Here is a 20,589-nt window from a genome sequence, read left to right on the forward strand (position 1 = left end):
CGGTTCGAACCCGGAACCTTCTTGCCGTGAGGTGATCGTGCTAACCACTACACCACCATGCCACCGAAGTAGTTTATAATGCTAAAGAAATAAAACAGAGCGCACACTTTGTAGAGAAATAGGTGTCTGATTTATTGTCATGTTCATCAGAACTCCTCTAGCAGTCCTTATGAAAAGCTATGTACACATTGCTTTAAATAGAACAAATCAAACAGAAGTGGAAGTACAGTACATTTTCTTGTTACACTTTTTCCTTAAAACAAACAAAGACAGATATTAACGATCAAACTCAGTGTTTTGTATAGTCATTTAAAATGCATTGCTCTACAATAAATTAGGGGAGGTCACAATACCATACATGTTCTGTTAAAGAAGGAAAAAAAAATGCTATGACAAATACATAGCAAGCAAATGGAAGACAATCATACTTCTATAAATAATGTGATACCTAAGCAGTCAGGGGAGCTTTGTTGGTTTGCAGGATTCTTCACCGTTTCATGCATCAACACACAAGATGCATGGCCAAACACTGATGAGTAGTAAACCGTGGACAATGGAAAAATAAGCCCGCAGCCCACCTGCATGCACACACAATTGTAATCTTTAACCTTCAGTGCTGACAAATGGATGATTCTTCAATGAGAAAGGCAGCTACAACTCACTTGAGAGTGAAAATGCCACTCCAACCAGGGTCACTGACAAATAGCTCCAATGAACATTAAAAGCAGATTACTTACTGGACTTTTAGCCCAAAGGAATTTAATTACTGAGCTGCAGGAGTGTCTCATTCCACAGCTCGGGGCCCCAAATAGGCCAACATGTTACTCTAACAAAAGAGATAAAGGCAGATCAAAGTGAAAATAGCTTTGGCCAAAAAAAAAAAAATTCCCCTATGAATTTAAACGTGTACCTTTGGTCATGTCAAACAATAAGGTATGGTCATAACTAACATGCTCATGAAAACCCGTTCTGCCACTCTGTCTTTAACGACACTTTTTGGTTTAAAGACGAGCAAATTATTCTACACATTCTATACTGACTAAGGTAAAGTACAGGGTGTTTCAAAAAAAAATTGATATTATTTCACAATCTAATAACTTCGCCAGTTCTCGTTCAATTGACCTCAAATTTTAACAACGTGTGGAAACAGGTCAAAGTTTCATTTTTTAAAAATCTTTTTACGTATAGAAATACCATTCACTGGAAAAGAAAAGGCGTTTTGTGTGTTACAGTACGCTCGAACAAGACGGTGCGGCGTGCATTTAATGAGAGAATTCTCTAAAAACGCACCAACTGCAATGCAGATTTGGACACGGCACGAAAAGTTCAACGCGGAAGGCTGTCTGTATCTCAAGCGGCACGCATGTTAAAAATTTGTGGAACTGTTCATGGAATCGACATGCCTTTGAATTTCTCATCCAAATTTTGAGGAATAAATCTTATAATCGCTCAACATTAAGCCTGTTCAGTTTCATTTGCCTAGACTAGTATATCGTTTCTGGGATATTTACGTCTCAAATAATATCAATTTTTTTTTTTTTTTTGAAACACCCACTTTGTGCAATTTAATTATAACAAACCACTGCATTGATCTCTCTATCGCCTTTTAGACATCTCATAAAAGCATCAAAACACTTATAAATAACTCGAGTCGTAATAAAATTTAAAAACAAACAAAAACAACACAATTCAATAGAAAAATATACCATTTAACCGAAAACATTGCTGCTGCTTTGACTGTGCATCTTGTTTCCTCTTGATTCAACTGATTGACATTTCAACTTGAAATAACAACAAATGTATGAACATGAATGACAAAACTGTTAGGCATGCCTCAAATTCTTCTTATTAAACCGTCTTAAAGTGATGCGTACTCTGCACGAGGATTCAAATATTTTCCCTTGGTCATGAAAATTGAATACGCAGTAATGCTGTAGAACACCATTGAGGTTTTCCTCTTTGCTAGAGTTGTAGTATTATAGAAGTATAGTGTTATATATGTTTGAGCAGAGTTCGCGCTACGATTTATAGCCTGCTCGCTCAAATTCAATCACTGGTTCTAATGGACGTGCTACACGGATAAAACCTGTTCGTCAGTTCAGCAGGAGTAACTAAACGTTTCCAGTATTTAAGCTACCTTTTAGTTTGGCATGTCAGGGGAGAAAAACGTTGAATTTATAGTTTGATTTGAGTCACAGTGAATTCTATCTGAGCACCAGTACAGCTACGGTTGTTTTCATAGTCTGGAATGTATTTCTAATTTCTACTCCTCACTCTGTTTGAGAGTGAGAGACCACAAAGGATTTTTCTAAGGACGACTTCTACAAGAAAAAAAAAAAAAAAAAAAAAAAAAAAAATATATATATATATATATATATATATATATATATATTAAAGTGCCATTCCACCATTGGATGTATTCTTTGGCATAAAATACAATATATTTTATGACAACATGACTAGACCGAGAAATCTTTTAGCTTCAAAATGATATATCAAACATAATTTTTTGACAACGACAAGTATATTAATTTTGCGACCAAAGTCACCTACCCTTTTAATTTCCGCGCGGTGGTGAAACGTGATGTCATCGGCAGGTTCCCCTTCTTGTGTACCACGTCACGTGTGACGTGGCACAGATTATCAGCAATGGCGGATAGAACGCGATTTCCACTTGTCGATTGCTGTGCCGATATTCACCATCGATCGTCTCCTTTGGGCATCACTTGCTATTTTCCTTCGCTTCTTTTCCGAAGCGGACAATCGCGTTCTATCCGCCATTGCTGATAACCTGTGCCACGTCACACGTGACGTGGTACACAAGAAGGGGAACCTGCCGATGACATCACGTTTCACTACCGCGCGGAAATTAAAAGGGTAGGTGACTTTGGTCGCAAAATTAATATACTTGTCGTTGTCAAAAAATTATGTTTGATATATCATTTTGAAGCTAAAAGATTTCTCTGTCTAGTCATGTTGTCATAAAATATATTGTATTTTATGCCAAAAGAATACATCCAATGGTGGAATGGCACTTTAATTCACGACAGTAAGATTTGTGCTTTTTGGTACTGGACAGTTTTGGCCAGGTTTAGCCTCTGAAATGAACAAAAAAAAAAAAAAAAAAAACAGATGTGCCCTGACAAAACAACAAATTCTAAACATAAACATTCATTCCAGTTCAAAAGGGTAAATCATGTTAAAAAAAAAAAAAAACTAATTTAGGCATAAATAAATATTTAATCATTTACCGAGACTACATGTTCTATTCTTACCTGCGATAGGCTGGGGTTGGGTCTGTTACGTAGCTCTGCGCTGCTTCAGGGTTGAAGGTCATTTATCAAATATAGTATCAAGTATTTATAATACGTTAAAGGATTTGCATAAAGATGGTTGACGCATGCATACTGTACATACGGTCCAAACTGTAACGTGATGAGTGTGATCTCAACCTGGAGAAAGCGCTTTCTATACTGTAGACCTGATAAACCAAGTAACACAGTGTATGCTGAACAGGGTTCACCAAGGGCTCCACTGAGAAACTTAGTAACAGCAACTGACGCTCTCGCTATCCAAAACCTCAAAATGGAGGGGAAAAAAAAAAAGCTGACATTCAAAAATTTATTTAAAAAAAAAAAGTTCATATCTTGCAATCATTTCTTATATAATATGTTGCACTGTTACGTCCATTCAAAAATGCCCAAGTGTGTTGCTGACATTTTCGGCTATTGCATGCTACAAAAACACTTGTCCAAAATATCAAAAGACGGGGGGGGTGTGCATATATATGTTCACCATGCAACGTCTGGACTTCTAGCATACAAAAACGGCTATCGATGGTCCTGATGACCTCTTAATGAACTTGGAATTTCTTAATCTCTCAAACTACACCTGCACAAGCTGAAATCACTTGTACTTCTGCTGGAAACATCTCCATTCGAGATTCCACTGAAATGCCATCAAACTGGGCATAGGAGGGGAAAAAAAGGTGGCATGCAGGGAGAGTTGGAAGAAGAAGAAGATACAAGGCCCGCTCCAAAGTTCATCCTGTAGAAGTGCTTCTGTGTTAGACTGCATATAGTTTGTAAATGGCCATGTACATGTATAGGTGTGCGTGTGTGTATGTATACACGTTCGTGGATAAGTGTGGACCTCTCTGGAGCCTTGCACCGACCAAGGCTCCCCATGCACTTTGTCAGATTGTGCTCTCTGTGTGTGCGTGGCTGTGAGAAATGGTGTGGATGTGAGGTGTGACGTGTGTGTTCGGGTAACTCTGTGATTGAAGGTTGTAGTTAGTGTCAGTACTAGTGTTGAGGTTTGAGTTGGAGTTAGAGTAGGACTGCGGTTGGGCAGTCTGGTGACAATTCAGGCTGTTCTTGTCATTTAACAGCGCCGTGGTCTCGTTTTTTTCCTCTCGGAGTGCTAATGGTCCTGTGATGCAGGTCATGGATGAAGTGGGCAGAGTCAGGGGTGGTGCAAGCACGCTGTCCAATCGAATATGATTGCTCTGCGGGGACTGTGGGGTGCTGTCCAATTTGGAGGCCAAAAGCCCATTTTGGTACTGAGCACGGTTGACCTGGAGGGGGGAAAAAACATTTAATTAACGTTTAACATCAACATTTATTCCTCTCACGACTAAGAAGCATACATCACGGCTGCACAACAAGTGGAGGGCGAAGTGGAAAGCGGAAAGCATAACGCAGATAAAGCAATTTCCTTAGCAATTTGTATGCGCAATTTCTTTCGAGCTATGTAGGCTACAGAATCATACCGCCGTCCTAACTCTTCTGCTTACTAGTAAAGCGGACACTAATTGTCCAACTACTGAATTTAACGAAAATGTCATTTTTTGAAATTCTTTTTCATGGACTCAGTTGTTGTTGAGAAATAAACTGCATCAGATAAAGTCTTCTGGGCAGGTTCTTCTCCTTGAACTGATAAGATATTGGATTGACCTTTAACGCTGCACCGGTTTTCCATAACAGGAAGGCAGAGGGGAAGTCAGTCAACAAGGGTTTGTTAAAACCGCAGTGCAGCACGGGACCAGGACTGGGAACCATTGCATCCCAACATGTCACTTGTTACTGGACTACAATCAGTCTGGCATCTCCCACAATTCTCATGTTAAAAGGAAACTGACCCTGTGTCCAAAATCGCTCACTCGTTCACTACTCCCTATATAGGGAATTACTACATAGTGAGCTCAATGGTAAAATGAGGGGGAGGAAAAAAACACTTCCCAACACTACGCCGCGCCGTTATTTACGCCATTCAAAGTCAAAGTCCTTCCCGCACCATTCATGGTGCGTTTGGTGACACCAATCTCCGTTTCGTAGCTCTCAGCCTTTCGCCTATATTACATAGCTAGGGTTACAGTGGGGGGCTAGTCCTCTGGTAACCACAAGAGTTTGACTCCCCACTCGCATCTGCATTACAGCGTGCCTTGCCACATGGCAGTAGGTACCATTTTTATGATGGTATGACCCAACCGTGAGTAGAACTCGCGATCTCCCGATTGAGAGGCGGACACACTAACCACTAGGCCACTCACTGGTACATTTACATCATTACTGTTGCACAACTAAAACGTGCCAGATCAGTCAGCTGGTGAGTTTTCAAAATAATAAATACATGCATGTATTTTTGTGATAAAACCATATTATACCGAGTGTATTTCCCACATTAATCAATCAATACAAAGTAGGGGTCGACCGATAATCGGCCTGGCCGATATATCAGGCCGATATTCTGCATTTTTAGGGTTATCGGTATCGGCCATAATTTCCACCGATATGCCGATAACGTGCCTTTTTGCAGCCATTTCGTTCCTAACGCGACTGTCACTGCACGTCCTTTCCTGCACTCGCCTTTCTGAGTTCAAGAACACGGTCCCGCCCACCACAACATTTGATTTGTTTGGCACAAGAGATATAGCCAATCGACACGCGCAGCTAAACACTCTGAACTGTTTCAAGGCGGCCGTATCAAGGTAAGGACACGCTGCTTTTCCCGCAATAAGTCACAAACACACAAGTTGCAAAAGCACAACATCATTATATGTTTACATTCTTCATCTACTACTCGTTAAAATTGTCCATTTGCATCTGTGTAGCCAGGCAAACTTAGCTTACGGAAGGAAGCACTTGAATTAGCCTACAACCAACTAGTCTCGCTGAAACAGCATAACATAGGCTGCAGTCATTTTTAAATCCCCGTCTGGAAACGTTGTGAATGTGTCAGTAGTTCTACTCGAACAGTAGAATGACAGCCATACAGAGAGGCGGTCAAGGGAAGACGAAATAAAAACGTAGTGTTTGTGTTCTGTAGGCTAGCGCAAGCCTAGCCTACAGAAGGCTATTTGTTATGGTGATGAGTAAACTTCATGACATGACTCGTGCTCAAAAAGCGCATTGCACTTGTATATGTTAGGTAACTTTATAAAGCGCTATTTGAACATTTAAACAAGCCAGGTGTGACTAGTATTTATAATTCTTGCGCAAGTGATTCTCCTCGCTAGCGCTTCTGATTCGGAAAGCGATATACTCTTAAAGGAGCAGCCGCTCCTAATAGGGAGTGATAGCCTACTTTGTTGTATGTTTGATTTTACTTTTTTAAAAATGCTGCAGGCAGCTCCCTACACTTGATTTGTTATTTAAAAACTACTTGAAGTTGGTAAGTCTTACTTAGTTCTTAGTGTAAAAGAATCCAGAGTGTATTTTCATTTATTTTCCACTGAAAATGGTGAGCTGTAATATAGTAGGGAGTGATTTCTTTTTTTATTGGTGAATATTTATTTTATTATTATTTTATTTCTCATTTTATTCTAACTAATGTTTGACTTTATTGTACAAATGCTGCTGGCATCTCCCTGCACAAAATTTCATGTTCAATTTTACAATTAAACATACATTTCATGGATATGAAGGTCTGTGTCAGTGTGTGCTATGTTTAATTTCATGTGAATTATAATGTTTACATTTATCGGTTGCACATATCGGTTATCGGCATCCCAATTCCATAATAATCGGTATCGGCCCTGAAAAAAACATATCGGTCGATCCCTAATACAAAGTACCTGCATCTTTCAGTTTTTTAAATCAAGGCTGAATACTTTTCTTCTTTGCCGCTGCCTTTTATTAAATCAAATTTGAGACTTAATTTGATTTCTTTCAGCGCAACCGCAATGCATGATGGGATATATTGCTTTGGTTAGTGACCATCGGTTGTACGCTACTTTTCGTGATTCATTGTGGGATACTTTGAGTGCACTATATAGGGTGTGAATAATCCTCATTAAGGTTTTGGACAGCACTACAAAATGGCGTCCTCGCTATATAGTGAGTAGGGAGCGATTTCGGACACAGGGAAAACTGCTGCTGTCTACCTCAAGTTCACCTCTCGTGGACATTGAGAGAACCTGGTACTGCCTTCGCTTGTGGGTATACACTATCCAGCCTTCTCATCATTTTTAAACGCATGTTACTTTCGATTTAGATTGCCTGTTTGTAAAAACATGTGTAACTGCTGACCCCCTGACCACCTTCAAGCGCAGACTGAAGGCCCACCTCTTCAGGCTGCACCTCTCCTCTGCTTCCCTGTGCACGGTGTAATCGCATAGCGGTCTTGACCAACCCAGGCCTAGTCATGATGACTTGGGGTTAGCCGCTGGGGTTTTATTTTTCTCTATTTAGTTGTACTTTGGTCAGCTCATTTGTATGGTTGACTTGTTTTCCTTGGCTGTTTGTTGATCGTTATTACTTCAACAGAATATTACAGTCTGTTATTCTGTCACTTATTCAGTTGGCATTAGAACATTTTTGTTTAGAAGTTCAGCACTTCTTGTACCGGACTTTTGCACTTGTACCGTCGCTCGGGATAAGAGCGTCTGGTAAATGCCTTTAATGTAATTCCTGCCAGAGAGACACAGAATCATGTGCAGTCCTCTAAAATCCTAACGGCATGTTGTGTGCATCTCTGGCGCTGTGTATCAACCATCTTTCTGGCTGAAACTGAATGACTGAAGAAACACTGATCCTTAATCTGACTGCAAACCAGGCATTGCTCTAATGTAGTGCCATAAAAAGCACAAAGAATCTCAAAACTGCAGTGAGATACGAGAGAGAGAGAGAGAGGTGTCGTGTAACTATTTTATCTATACAGGAAACTATATGTATAAAACTAAAAATACTGTTTTTCTTCATATTCCTTAAGCTGGGCATACACTGTGCGATTTTTTTCAATCGCGGTATTCAGCTGCTGCTCACACTGTACGAGTGAATCGCAGGGGTAAACAGCACGCAGCTTACGATTCCTGTTCTCACACTATACGATCCGATGCTCGGATGCGATGCTCAGGATTTCAAACAGGTTTGATTTTCATCCAATCGATCGGGAGGAGGTCGTGAGGTGTTAATCGCTTGTCGTTACCCCATGTCTATACTACACGATCCGAGACGCACGATTGAGCCAAAACTCGGCCCGATCTTCAAAATAGTCGCACAAGTGAAAATCGTGTCAAAATCGGGCCAAAAATCACACCGTGTATGCCCAGCATTAGTTTGGGGGTAGTTTGAAAAGAAAAAAAAAAACAAAAAACCTGTGCATTTTAGAAATTATGCAGTAGGTTTTTTCACATATTCTTTTGTTTTTGCATGCATGCATTATTTTTATGCAATCACCAATTCTCGTATTTAACTTTGATTTTTGTGTGGGGAAAAAAAAATCTGTAAAACAATTAAAAGGTAGACTGCCTTTCAGATTTTTCAAGTTTCGGTCATAAAAAGATTTTCCCGACACCCAATTATTTCTCTTTAGTGGACCGAAAGCTACTGAATTAAAAAATCACAGACTTCCAATTTTATTATTTTTTAAAATAGAACAATTAATGAATTTAGGGCCACGTGGCCCTAAATTCTCCGCTATTTTTTCCTGCTTCACCATGACCCAATTCAAGATACTACGTCATGCATGACGTGGTGGGCTTTCCCCGTTTGCGCAAGGCATTGTGGGATACAAATCTGAAACGGGAAAGGAAAATGGAGGACGCGAATCAAACGTGAAAGACCGACTACGGTAACGGAAAGCGAGAAGAAAAGACGTTATGTTGCGAAGGAAAGGAAACGCAGGACCAAACTAATAAATATCGGCGGTCAGCGAGCACCTCGGTGTGATCAGCTGTTCGTTTAGCGACAGAATGATGGAACTGTCAGTGCACGGTCAAGGCAAACCTGTAGATGGCAGTAATGCAACACTGGATGCCGCATGACAGAAAACCCAACAGAAGAAGGAAAAGAAGAAGAAGCAGGTAAACCTGCGCATGCGCACACGGACTTCCTTTGTCTGTTTGACTGCACGACGCGAGCGATTTCATGCACATTAGTTGCTCAGGAATCCCCTCAAATTAAAAAACTTCCCAGCCACATAATGGTCCTTTTTTATTTTTTGAGATATTACAGAAATAAACATCTAAATCACAATGACCAAATTTCAGACGGTACTAAATTTCACAGATTTTATGAAATTGAAAGGCCGTCTACTTTTAACTACTCCCTATCTGGTCACTTTTAATATCCAACAGCACAGAATCTATAACTTTGGAAATTAGTGTATAGAGATCTTGCATGTGACGTCACAGCCGATCCAGATTGTGACAGACGCCATCGTGTCGGTCAAACGCCATATTCCGCCTTGTACTTCTACTTTTACTTCTACCTTTTCTTCTGGAAAACCCTACTATATACAATTCTACTACAACGGCTGCGGCTACAAGCTCTCCCTACCTGTGCACGTTTTTTATGTTTTTTGTGTGTATTTTTGCGTGTTGTTCGTCTGTACCGGACTTCAATATCCACTACAACCGTATGGACTTACTGGACATTGGTTTCCAGCAGAAAATGACGGTTTGTAGCGATTTCCATTTCGCACAACATTCCGGATGAGAAAAAAAAAAAAAACATTCCGGACGAGACCAGATTGCGAGACCAGCGGGGTCTCCGTGGATTGTTATCGGAAGCAAAGCGAAGGAGGCAGCGCCGGGAGCCGAAGCAAAAGCGAGGCTATAGGCAGAGCCGGCCTGTTGACTAAGCTCAGAAAACAGCCACTCAAACCTCCACTGCCAAGCCTCTACCTCTCCAACGCCAGATCCATGTAAACAACACGGACGATTTGGAATTACCTTATTCTATAATCGGCTGGTCAGTGCTATACTCAATACTTAAGTGACTTACCCATCCAGTGAGGATCATTTTCTTGTTTACAAGATGCCACATCTGAGTCGCTGACAAATCCTGAATTTCTGTAAAGATAACTGTCCAGAGATTTATAAGCACGCAGTGCTTCACCACTGAACAGCGAGGGAAAGTTGATGAGGTAATCATACACGTCCGGGTATTCCGCTGGCAGTTCAAAATCTGGTCGTGAAAACTCCGTCCGGAAAGCCATAAGGGTCACAAATCTGTAGATCGTTTATTTTAGACATATACAGTGGTGCTTGAAAGTTTGTGAACCCTTTAGAATTTTCTATATTTCTGCATAAATATAACCTAAAACATCATCAGATTTTCACACAAGTCCTAAAAGTTGATAAAGAGAACCCAGTTAAACAAATGAGACAAAAATATTATACTTGGTCATTTATTTATTGAGGAAAATGATCCAATATTACATATCTGTGAGTGGCAAAAGTATGTGAACCTCTAGGATTAGCAGTTAATTTGAAGGTGAAATTAGAGTCAGGTGTTTTCAATCAATGGGATGACAATCAGGTGTGAGTGGGCACCCTGTTTTATTTAAAGAACAGGGATCTATCAAAGTCTGATCTTCACAACACATGTTTGTGGAAGTGTATCATGGCACGAACAAAGGAGATTTCTGAGGATCTCAGAAAAAGCGTTGTTGATGCTCATCAGGCTGGAAAAGGTTACAAAACCATCTATGAAGAGTTTGGACTCCACCAATCCACAGTCAGACAGACTGTGTACAAATGGAGGAAATTCAAGACCATTGTTACCCTCCTCAGGAGTGGTCAACCAACAAAGATCACTCCAAGAGCAAGGTGTGTAATAGTCGGCGAGGTCACAAAGGACCCCAAGGTAACTTCTAAGCAACTAAAGGCCTTTCTCACATTGGCTAATGTTAATGTTCATGAGTCCACCATCAGGAGAACACTGAACAACAATGGTGTGCATGGCAGGGTTGCAAGGAGAAAGCCACTGCTCTCCAAAAAGAACATTGCTGCTTGTCTGCAGTTTGCTAAAGCTCACATGGACAAGCCAGAAGGCTATTGGAAAAATGTTTTGTGGACGGATAAGACCAAAATAGAACTTTGTGGTTTAAATGAGAAGCGTTATGTTTGGGGAAAGGAAAACACTGCATTCCAGCATAAGAACCTTATCCCATCTGTGAAACATGGTGGTGGTAGTATCATGGTTTGGGCCTGTTTTGCTGCATCTGGGGCAGGATGGCTTCCCATCATTGATGGAACAATGAATTCTGAATTATACCAGCGAATTCTAAAGGAAAATGTCAGGACATCTGTCCATGAACTGAATCTCAAGAGAAGGTGGGTCATGCAGCAAGACAACGACCCTCAGCACACAAGTCGTTCTACCAAAGAATGATTAAAGAAGAATAAAGTTAATGTTTTGGAATGGCCAATTCAAAGTCCTGACCTTAATCCAATTGAAATGTTGTGGAAGGACCTGAAGCGAACAGTTCATGTGAGGAAACCCACCAGCACCCCAGAGTTGAAGCTGTTCTATACGGAGGAATGGGCTAAAATTCCTCGAAGCCGGTGTGCAGGACTGATCAACAGTTACGGGAAATGTTTAGTTGCAGTTATTGCTGTACAAGGGGGTCACACCAGATACTGAAAGCAAAGGTTCACATACTTTTGCCACACACAGATATGTAATATTGGATCATTTTCCTCAATAAATAAATTACCAAGTATAATATTTTTGTCTCATTTGTTTAACTGGGTTCTCTTTATCTACTTTTAGGACTTGCGTGAAAATCTGATGATGTTTTTGGTCATATTTATGCAGAAATATAGAAAATTCTAAAGGGTTCACAAACTTTCAAGCACCACTGTATCTAGTTATCTGTTCATTAGAAAAATGAGCCGTGTAGTCCGTCGGTTGAAATTGATCCATTCTGTACACGAGTGCAGCAGTATTCAGTGTTTTTGACCGACACGATGGCGGTTGTGTACTTTCCGGTCACGTGACTGCAAGATCTCTATTGATTCATTTCTCCTTCTCTATTCATTCTGCAGTGAAATCTGAGACTTTCATTTAGTGTTACATTTTCTACTCCATAGTAGGCACATTCACGTAATGTGCAAGGACCGAACATGCGCAATTCCCCTCATATGTTCACGTGGCAGTAAGGGTGTGGTCGAGTGTTGGCTGTGAATGGCGAGGAGTCAGGTTGAACCAGTAGGTAATGTGTGTCGAGGTATAACCTGTGTCTAATGACTGGCTGTCTATTAACGTGTGTCTTTCAGACAGCCAGGAACGAGAGAGAGATGCGACACCCCGTCGTGCGCATGTGTAGTGTGTCTACAGACTAGTAAAGGTCACTGAAGTGTTCAAGTCGAAGTATACCTCGAATTACAGCGCCTGCTTCCGGTTCCTCACTGACCGCTACTACAAAGTTGTTACAGTTCACAAATACACAGATACTGAAGTATAAACCAGGCCTTATTCATAAACCCCCTCTCTGTGGCACAACAAAAATATGCTTTATTGCAGGGAAGCCAGAAATTCAGTTCCAAATATGATGACCACAAAAAAAAAAAAAAAACGTATGACTGAATCACTACTGTACGATATGACCAGGTGGTTTACAGTTATTTAGCACAAGTTCTCAAGTGTAAATTACAATCTACAAATGTGTGTTTGTGGTTTATTGACTTGATAATTTAGTGCTAAATAACATTTTTAGCGGCTGATTGCACCAAACAAAAAAAAAGAAATATTGAAATCGAATATAAACATGCTGCAACAAAGTGAATTTCCCTGTAAACCAGCCACAGCGTGTAGTGGTTAGCGCTGTCGCCTCACAGCAAGAAGGTCCTGGGTTCGAGCCCCGGGGCCGGCGAGGGCCTTTCTGTGTGGAGTTTGCATGTTCTCCCCGTGTCCGCGTGGGTTTCCTCCGGGTGCTCCGGTTTCCCCCACAGTCCAAAGACATGCAGGTTAGGTTAACTGGTGACTCTAAATTGACCGTAGGTGTGAATGTGAGTGTGAATGGTTGTCTGTGTCTATGTGTCAGCCCTGTGATGACCTGGCGACTTGTCCAGGGTGTACCCCGCCTTTCGCCCGTAGTCAGCTGGGATAGGCTCCAGCTTGCCTGCGACCCTGTAGAAGGATAAAGCGGCTAGAGATAATGAGATGAGATGAGACCAGCCACAGCTTCGAGACTTGTCTTGATGATCAAACAACCCTTACATCTTGGCGTAATCACTTCTTCTTCATCCTTCACGATTGCCGTATTATAAACAACTGAGATATTAATTTTGGTTGTTTGGTCATTCCTGAACGTTTATATTGCACTTTTACTTAATTGCCATTCGTTCTAGGATACTTTAATGGAAGTTTCTTTCGTTTGTTTGCATATCGCAACTGTTGGTTACTTCTTAGTCGGCAAAACACGTGTTGTCATAATCCCCCGCTTAATTAATTCGGCAAACGCGTAATTACTGACAGTCAGTTGAATTTGTGATATGATCAGAAGTTATCTATGAAGGTGTCCACAATTCAAGGCTTGTCATGGCTTGACTACAAATATCCAAAGACACCAAAGAATCGGATTTTCAGTCCACGTTTCAGGGATAACAACTGAACCGGAATCATTTTTAAACTTGGTTTATTTCTTAATTAATGTGTTATTCAATTACGTTTTCGGTTTTAGTAACCTTATATCGTGACTCGTATTGGCAACTAATTGCAATTAAATATTATACTTATCGGCCTGGGGCGGCACGGTGGTGTAGTGGTTAGCGCTGTCGCCTCACAGCAAGAAGGTCCGGGTTCGAGCCCCGTGGCCGGCGAGGGCCTTTCTGTGCGGAGTTTGCATGTTCTCCCCGTGTCCACGTGGGTTTCCTCCGGGTGCTCCGGTTTCCCCCACAGTCCAAAGACATGCAGGTTAGGTTAACTGGTGACTCTAAATTGACCGTAGATGTGAGTGTGAATGGTTGTCTGTGTCTATGTGTCAGCCCTGTGATGACCTGGCGACTTGTCCAGGGTGTACCCCGCCTTTCGCCCGTAGTCAGCTGGGATAGGCTCCAGCTTGCCTGCGACCCTGTAGAACAGGATAAAGCGGCTACAGATAATGAGATGAGATGAGATGAGACTTATCGGCCTGTTCGGTTTTTAGCCATGTTGAATTTAGTTCGTTTGGTCCACGGCAGGCATCGCTTATCCGCGCGATCTTCACGAGACTTGTGCGAGACTTCGAAACGTGAAGTGTCAGCGCCGCCATTTTGAAAACTGTTTTCCAAACGAAGTATTGCACAAAAACGAGTTTAAATGACGATTACTGCCTACTTTTTTCAAACTTTCCTGATAGCTATCAAACCAAACAAAACTTCCGGCTTGATTGCGTCAGCATTCGAAAGAGGGCGCGCGCGTCTTTTGACAACGTTGGCAGATGTCGGTCGCTTTGATTTCCACTGTACGTTTTACTTCCGTCCTACGATGTCTCGCACAAGTCTCGACGAATCTCGTTTATGGCCATCGCTTTGACATATGGACTGATGTATTACAGAGCATATTTCAAACACTCATAACTTGCAACAGCAGCGACAAAATAGCGATCAAAAATGCATTCCTATATTTAATAAAATGAGAAATAGAATTTTGATAATAAAAAATATTTGCCTTCAGTTGTCCTTTAACATGGACAGCAGCAGAAATTTCCAGCTTCCAGTCCCTAATCAATCATAATAAACCCCTTCCTATATCAAGATGAGTATTTTTTTTTTTAAATTATTATTGTGACCATAATTCAGAGTTGTGCTAAAGAACACAGAGTTGTGCTAAAAGACTTTTGTGATAAATAACCAGGCTTAACTCATGCCTCGTCATGGCTTGAGGCTGGACTACATTTGGAACTAACTTACATAAAAAGAAAATCTTAATCCTGAACTCTCAATGGAAATAAAGTAAGCGACTTTGCCACTTCAAAGTATAAACTTGCCTCATTCATACCTTAACATACTGCAGGTCAGACAGGGCACGCACATTGAAGTCGGGGACGTACTGAGGCGTGGAGGCGTTGTTGAGCTGCGAGTTGCTGCCACTGGAGGACAGTGTGTCTACTCTCTCTGTGCAGCTCAAGGAAGCTGAACGATTCAGCCCGCTAAGGTGTGAAGGAGAACGAAACTCTGAAACAGCCAGAAGAAGCCGAGTGAGCCGAGGAAAAAAAAAAAGCTTGAGAACTGCCAACACATCTCAAACTGCCACACTGATGTGCACTGTTTTACAATGTGTGTGTGGTGACAATTATTCACACACCCAGCTCAAACAAAAATGTGGGTCAAGTAATACTTACTGTGTTTGAATAAGTTAAACAAGAAAACACCAAACACGAACAAAATGGGAAACGATGACTGGATGTTATGACAACATTGAAACAAATCAGTGGCACATGCTAATGAGGATCAGCTCAATTTATCTACATCGTCCTCACTGCTGGATGGTTAGAGTGACGACAGATACGAAACATGTACACGGGAACATTTACACAAAACATCAGAGAATAAAAACCTCTCCAACTTTTTTAGCCACTATTTTGGCTACTAGTTAAAATTAGGGAATTTACTGAACGCAATTTGGCTGAAAGATGTGCTTTGCTTTGACATCCATGTCGAGCCACATTAAGAATGTTTCACTGATTTGACACAGATCATGCGAGGCATGACAGAATATACAGTAGTTCTACGGCTGGGTTTGAGGAGAGATGATCAATTCTGGTGTGAGGGCACAGGTGAAGAAGGCAGAGTGAGGTTGTGGCAAAGCATGTGGTTTGAAGGAGAAAAAAAACCAAAAAACAAGGAAATAAAACTCCACTGTAATTCAGTACAGTTAGAGAATGAACGCTAAGGGCCACAAGTCCAGCAAGTCACATTTTAGCAATGATGCTTACATATACAATTCTGGACTATGTTCATCTGCCCGAATTATATTATTAGCACATATACGTTGTCTTGCAAAAGTATTCATCCCCCTGGGTGTTTGTCCTGTGTTGTCGCATTACAAGCTGGAATTAAAATGGATTTTTGGAGAGTTAGCACCATTTGATTTACATAACATGCCTACCACTTTAAAGGTGCAAATTGTTGTTTTATTGTGACACAAACAATAATTAAAATCTCATCTCATTATCTCTAGCCGCTTTATCCTGTTCGACAGGGTTGCAGGCAAGCTGGAGCCTATCCCAGCTGACTACGGGCGAAAGGCGGGGTACACCCTGGACAAGTCGCCAGGTCATCACAGGGCTGACACATAGACACAGACAACCATTCACACTCACATTCACACCTACGGTCAATTTAGAGTCACCAGTTAACCTAACCTGCATGTCTTTGGACTGTGGGGGAAACCGGAGCACCCGGAGGAAACCCACGCGGACACGGGGAGAACATGCAAACTCCACACAGAAAGGCCCTCGCTGGCCACGGGGCTCGAACCCAGACCTTCTTGCTGTGAGGCGACAGTGCTAGCCACTACACCACCGTGCCGCCCATAATTAAAATGAAAAAAAAAAAAAAGAAATCTGGAGTGTACATAGGTGTTCACCCCCTTTCGTATGAAACCCCTAAACGAGCTGGTCCAACCAATTCACTTCATAAGTCACATAATTAGTTGATTAAGATCCACCTGTGTGCAATCAAAGTGTCACATGATCTGTCACATGATGTCTGTATAAATCAACCTGTTCTGGAAGGACCCTGATTCTGCAACACTACTCAGCAAGGAACAGGAAAACCAAGGAGCCTCCAAACAGGTCAGAGACAAAAGTTGTGAAGAAGTATGGCTCAGGGTTGGGTTATAAAAAAAAAAAAAAAGGCCCAAACTTTGAATATCCCAAGGAGCACCATTAAATCCATTACAGCAAAATGGAAAGAATATGGCACCACTACAAACTTGACAAGAGAAGGCCGCCCACCAAAACTCACAGACCGGGCAAGGAGGGCATTAATCAGAGATGCAACAAAGACACCAAAGGTAACACTGAAGGAGCTGCAGAGAGCCACAGCGGAGATGGGAGGATCACACCACAGAGCGGGGCTTTAAGGAAGAGTGGCCAGAAAAAAAAATAAAAATATGCCATTGCTTAAGAAAACACGTTTGGGGTTTGCCCAACAGCATGTGGCAGACTCCCCAAACACATGGAAGAAGATTCTCTGGTTAGATGAGACTAAAATTGAACTTTTTGGCCATCGTGGGAAATGCCATGTGTGGCGCAAACCCAACACCCTGAGAACACCATTCCTACAGTGAAGCATGGTGGTGGCAGCATCATGCTGTGGGGATATTTTTCATCTGCAGGGACAAGAAAGCTGGTTAGGACAAAAGGAAAGATGGATGGCACTAAATACAGGGCAATTCTGGAGCAAAACCTGTTTGGGTCGGCCAGAGGTTTGAGACTGGGATGAAGGTTCACATTCCAGCAGGACAATGACCCTAAACATACTGCTAAAGCTACACTGGAGTGGATTAAAGAGAAACATTTAAATGTCTTGGAATGGCCTAATCAAAGCCCAGACCTCAATCCAACGGAGAATCTGTGGCATAACTTGAAGATTGCTGTACACCAACGCAACCCATCTAACTTGAAAGAGTTGGAGCAGTTTTGCCTTGAGGAATGGGCAAAAATCCCAGTGGCTAGATGTTCTAAGCAAATAGAGACATACCCCAAGAGACTTGCAGCTGTAATCTCAGCAAAAGGTGACTCTCCAAAGTATTGACTTTTTTTTTTGGGGGGGGGAGATACCTACACACACTCCAGATTTCTGTTTTTTTTTTTTCATCTTATTGTTTGTGTCAAAATAAAACAGCAATTTTCAGCTTTAAAGATATAGGCATGTTGTGAAAATCAAATGGTGCTAACTCTCCAAAAATCCATTTTAATTCCAGCTTGTAATGCAACAAAACAGGACAAACACCAAGGGGGATGAATACTTTTGCAAGACACTGTAATTATGAATAAATTATCATATTGATATGGAGTCACAAAAAATTCCACATTTAAAAGAAAAAATCACTTATACGTGTGTGTGGTGGTCTGGGAAAATTGTCGTCACAGTCGCCAATTCTGAAAAACTGGCAAAAATAAGGGAGAAAAAAAATTTATATGAGTGATTCCACGCTTATGGGTACTGAAATGGGGACATGAACTTATTTTTAAAAATTCACCTAAAACCATTTCTTTTTTTACCATCAGGTCACAAAACATGTAATCTTTAATGAATGATATGTTAAAAGATAACTTTAATTTTCTGAGATGTAATAAATACATGTTTATATGCCAAACTCAAGCCTTCCAAAATGTTCCAAGAGTTCCAAAATGATGTCTGTTACATTACTTCTGTTACGATTGTCCATCTCGCGTCTGTTACAAATTAATTACAATCTAGCTATATACCATGTTACTCTTATTGAAAGAATGTGTATGTTTATTCTACTACACATGTTTATTAATTATATTTGCTAAAACATCACCTTCCTATGTTTCAAAAAGTAATTCTACATTGTTAAAATTGAGAATATGTCCACAACACTTCTGTTACGTTCTGACTTTGGCATATAAATGTTTTTATTACATCTCAGAAAATTAAAGTTATCTTTTAACATATCATTCATTAAAGATTACATGTTTTGTGACCTGATGGTAAAAAAAGAAATGGTTTTAGGTGAATTTTAAAACATAAGTTCATGTCCCCATAAGCGTGGAATCACTCATATATATATATATATATATATATATATATATATATATATATATATATATATATATATAAATAAATTTTTTTTTTTTTTAATTTTAGGATTTGAATGTAATAGGGTTTTTCTGCCTATAAGAGATTTTGACATACAGTACCAGCCAAAAGTTTGGACACACCTCCTCATTCATAGGTTTTTCTTTATTGTGACCACTTTCTACATTGCAGAACAATCCTGAAGAGATCAAAATGATGAAATAACACACATGGAATTATATGGCTAACAAAAAAAAAAAGTTTAAAAAAAATTGTTTCATATTTTAGGATTCTTCAAAACAGCCACTGTTCACCTTGACACTTTGCACACTACTGAAATTATCTTAACCAGCTTCATGAGGTAATCACAATGCTTTTCAATTAACAAATGTGCCTTGGCAAAAGTTAATTAGCGTAATTTCTTGCCTTCTTAATGCGTCTGAGATAATCAGTTGTGTCTCGGTAGTGGTGATATACAGTAAACAGCCCTATTCAACAACTGTAGTAAGCTATATTAGTTCAAAAGTTTGTCATGTGTACAAAGTACAATGAAATTTTTATTTGAATGCTTCCCTACTGACCAGACAATTAGTGTTAAGGCGGTACATTACAGCGATTAAATTCTAAGTACAAACTACTATAAAATACTAACTAGAGCTGCGGCTACAATTATCAACAGTCCATAATTATCGACACCTTTTTCAGATTTACCAATTTAAAAAAAACAACTTTATAAAGGTGAGTTTCAGTTACAACAGTTAATATTGGTTAATCAATCAACCAGAAGACCCTCCTTGCCCTTTGATCTTGTCGTCTGACGAGACAGCTCATTACCAGAGATGGAAATTTTTTTTTTTAGCACGATCAGCAATTTGAGGAAAACCCGAATGTTCTCGTCGCAGGTAAGCATGGTGGAAAGATCATGGACATGTTTTTACTTCTCAAATTCACCGATATTTCATGATCTCCTCGTCAAAACCTACTTTGTTTCTTACTCTTTCGTTTGACAGCCGCCGTTTTGTATCTAAACACGCATTTGAGAAGTCACGTGAGGTGTCGATAATAGTGATCACTTTCACCGGTGTCCACCATTATCGACACCCTGTGGAATTAAGTGACATTTACAACTGTTATGGATCGATCTTTGGATAACATTGCTGAAGTAGATGAAGTACTTTAAAAAAAAAAATTAAAGTGCTGTGATTTTATAATAATTGTTTTCTGATTGATAACAGAATGGAATGTTTGTAGAGTATTTGGTATCCGATTACAATAAATAGAATTAGACCAGAATTAAATTCCTAGCAAATAAAAAATTACATGCTTGAAATATTCAGATTTTTCTATTCCATTCAGAATTTTTTTTTTTTTGCAGTTTGTTGTAAAATACTGTATCTACCACATATATAAAATATCTACTGATATTGTAATTTTGATATTTTAAGGTCGTTTCTTAGACAAGGATTTTTTAAACTTGTTACCTTGTTAACAGTTTCGGCGAGAATCTTCCGCCTTCTTCAGAAACAGTCACCAGATGTCGAGTGGTGACGTGCCTTATCAGCTGATGTTGCGTTACGGAGGCGTGAACGTCCCGCCCAATTTGACAG

The 20,589-nt window shown here is 40.3% G+C and overlaps 1 protein-coding gene across 2 annotated transcripts in view; it reads right to left on the minus strand.

Moving 5' to 3' along the window:
- Positions 1 to 3,015: 3,015 nt before the first annotated feature.
- Positions 3,016 to 20,589, minus strand: part of LOC132873426 (metal transporter CNNM4) — a 77,077-nt gene continuing 59,503 nt past the window's right edge. The window contains exons 6-7 of one of the 2 annotated variants that reach the window (XM_060908971.1): positions 15,210 to 15,385; positions 3,016 to 4,576 (exon numbers count right to left, since the gene is read on the minus strand). In XM_060908971.1, coding sequence (XP_060764954.1) covers positions 4,196 to 4,576; positions 15,210 to 15,385 — 557 coding nt within the window. In that variant the 3' untranslated portion in view covers positions 3,016 to 4,195. Of the gene's footprint in view, positions 4,577 to 15,203; positions 15,386 to 20,589 lie in introns of those variants that run through there. The other variant, XM_060908970.1, reaches the window with a different exon arrangement.

This window comes from Neoarius graeffei, chromosome 25 (assembly GCF_027579695.1).
Source record: "Neoarius graeffei isolate fNeoGra1 chromosome 25, fNeoGra1.pri, whole genome shotgun sequence".
NCBI classification, from domain to species: Eukaryota; Metazoa; Chordata; class Actinopteri; order Siluriformes; family Ariidae; genus Neoarius; species Neoarius graeffei.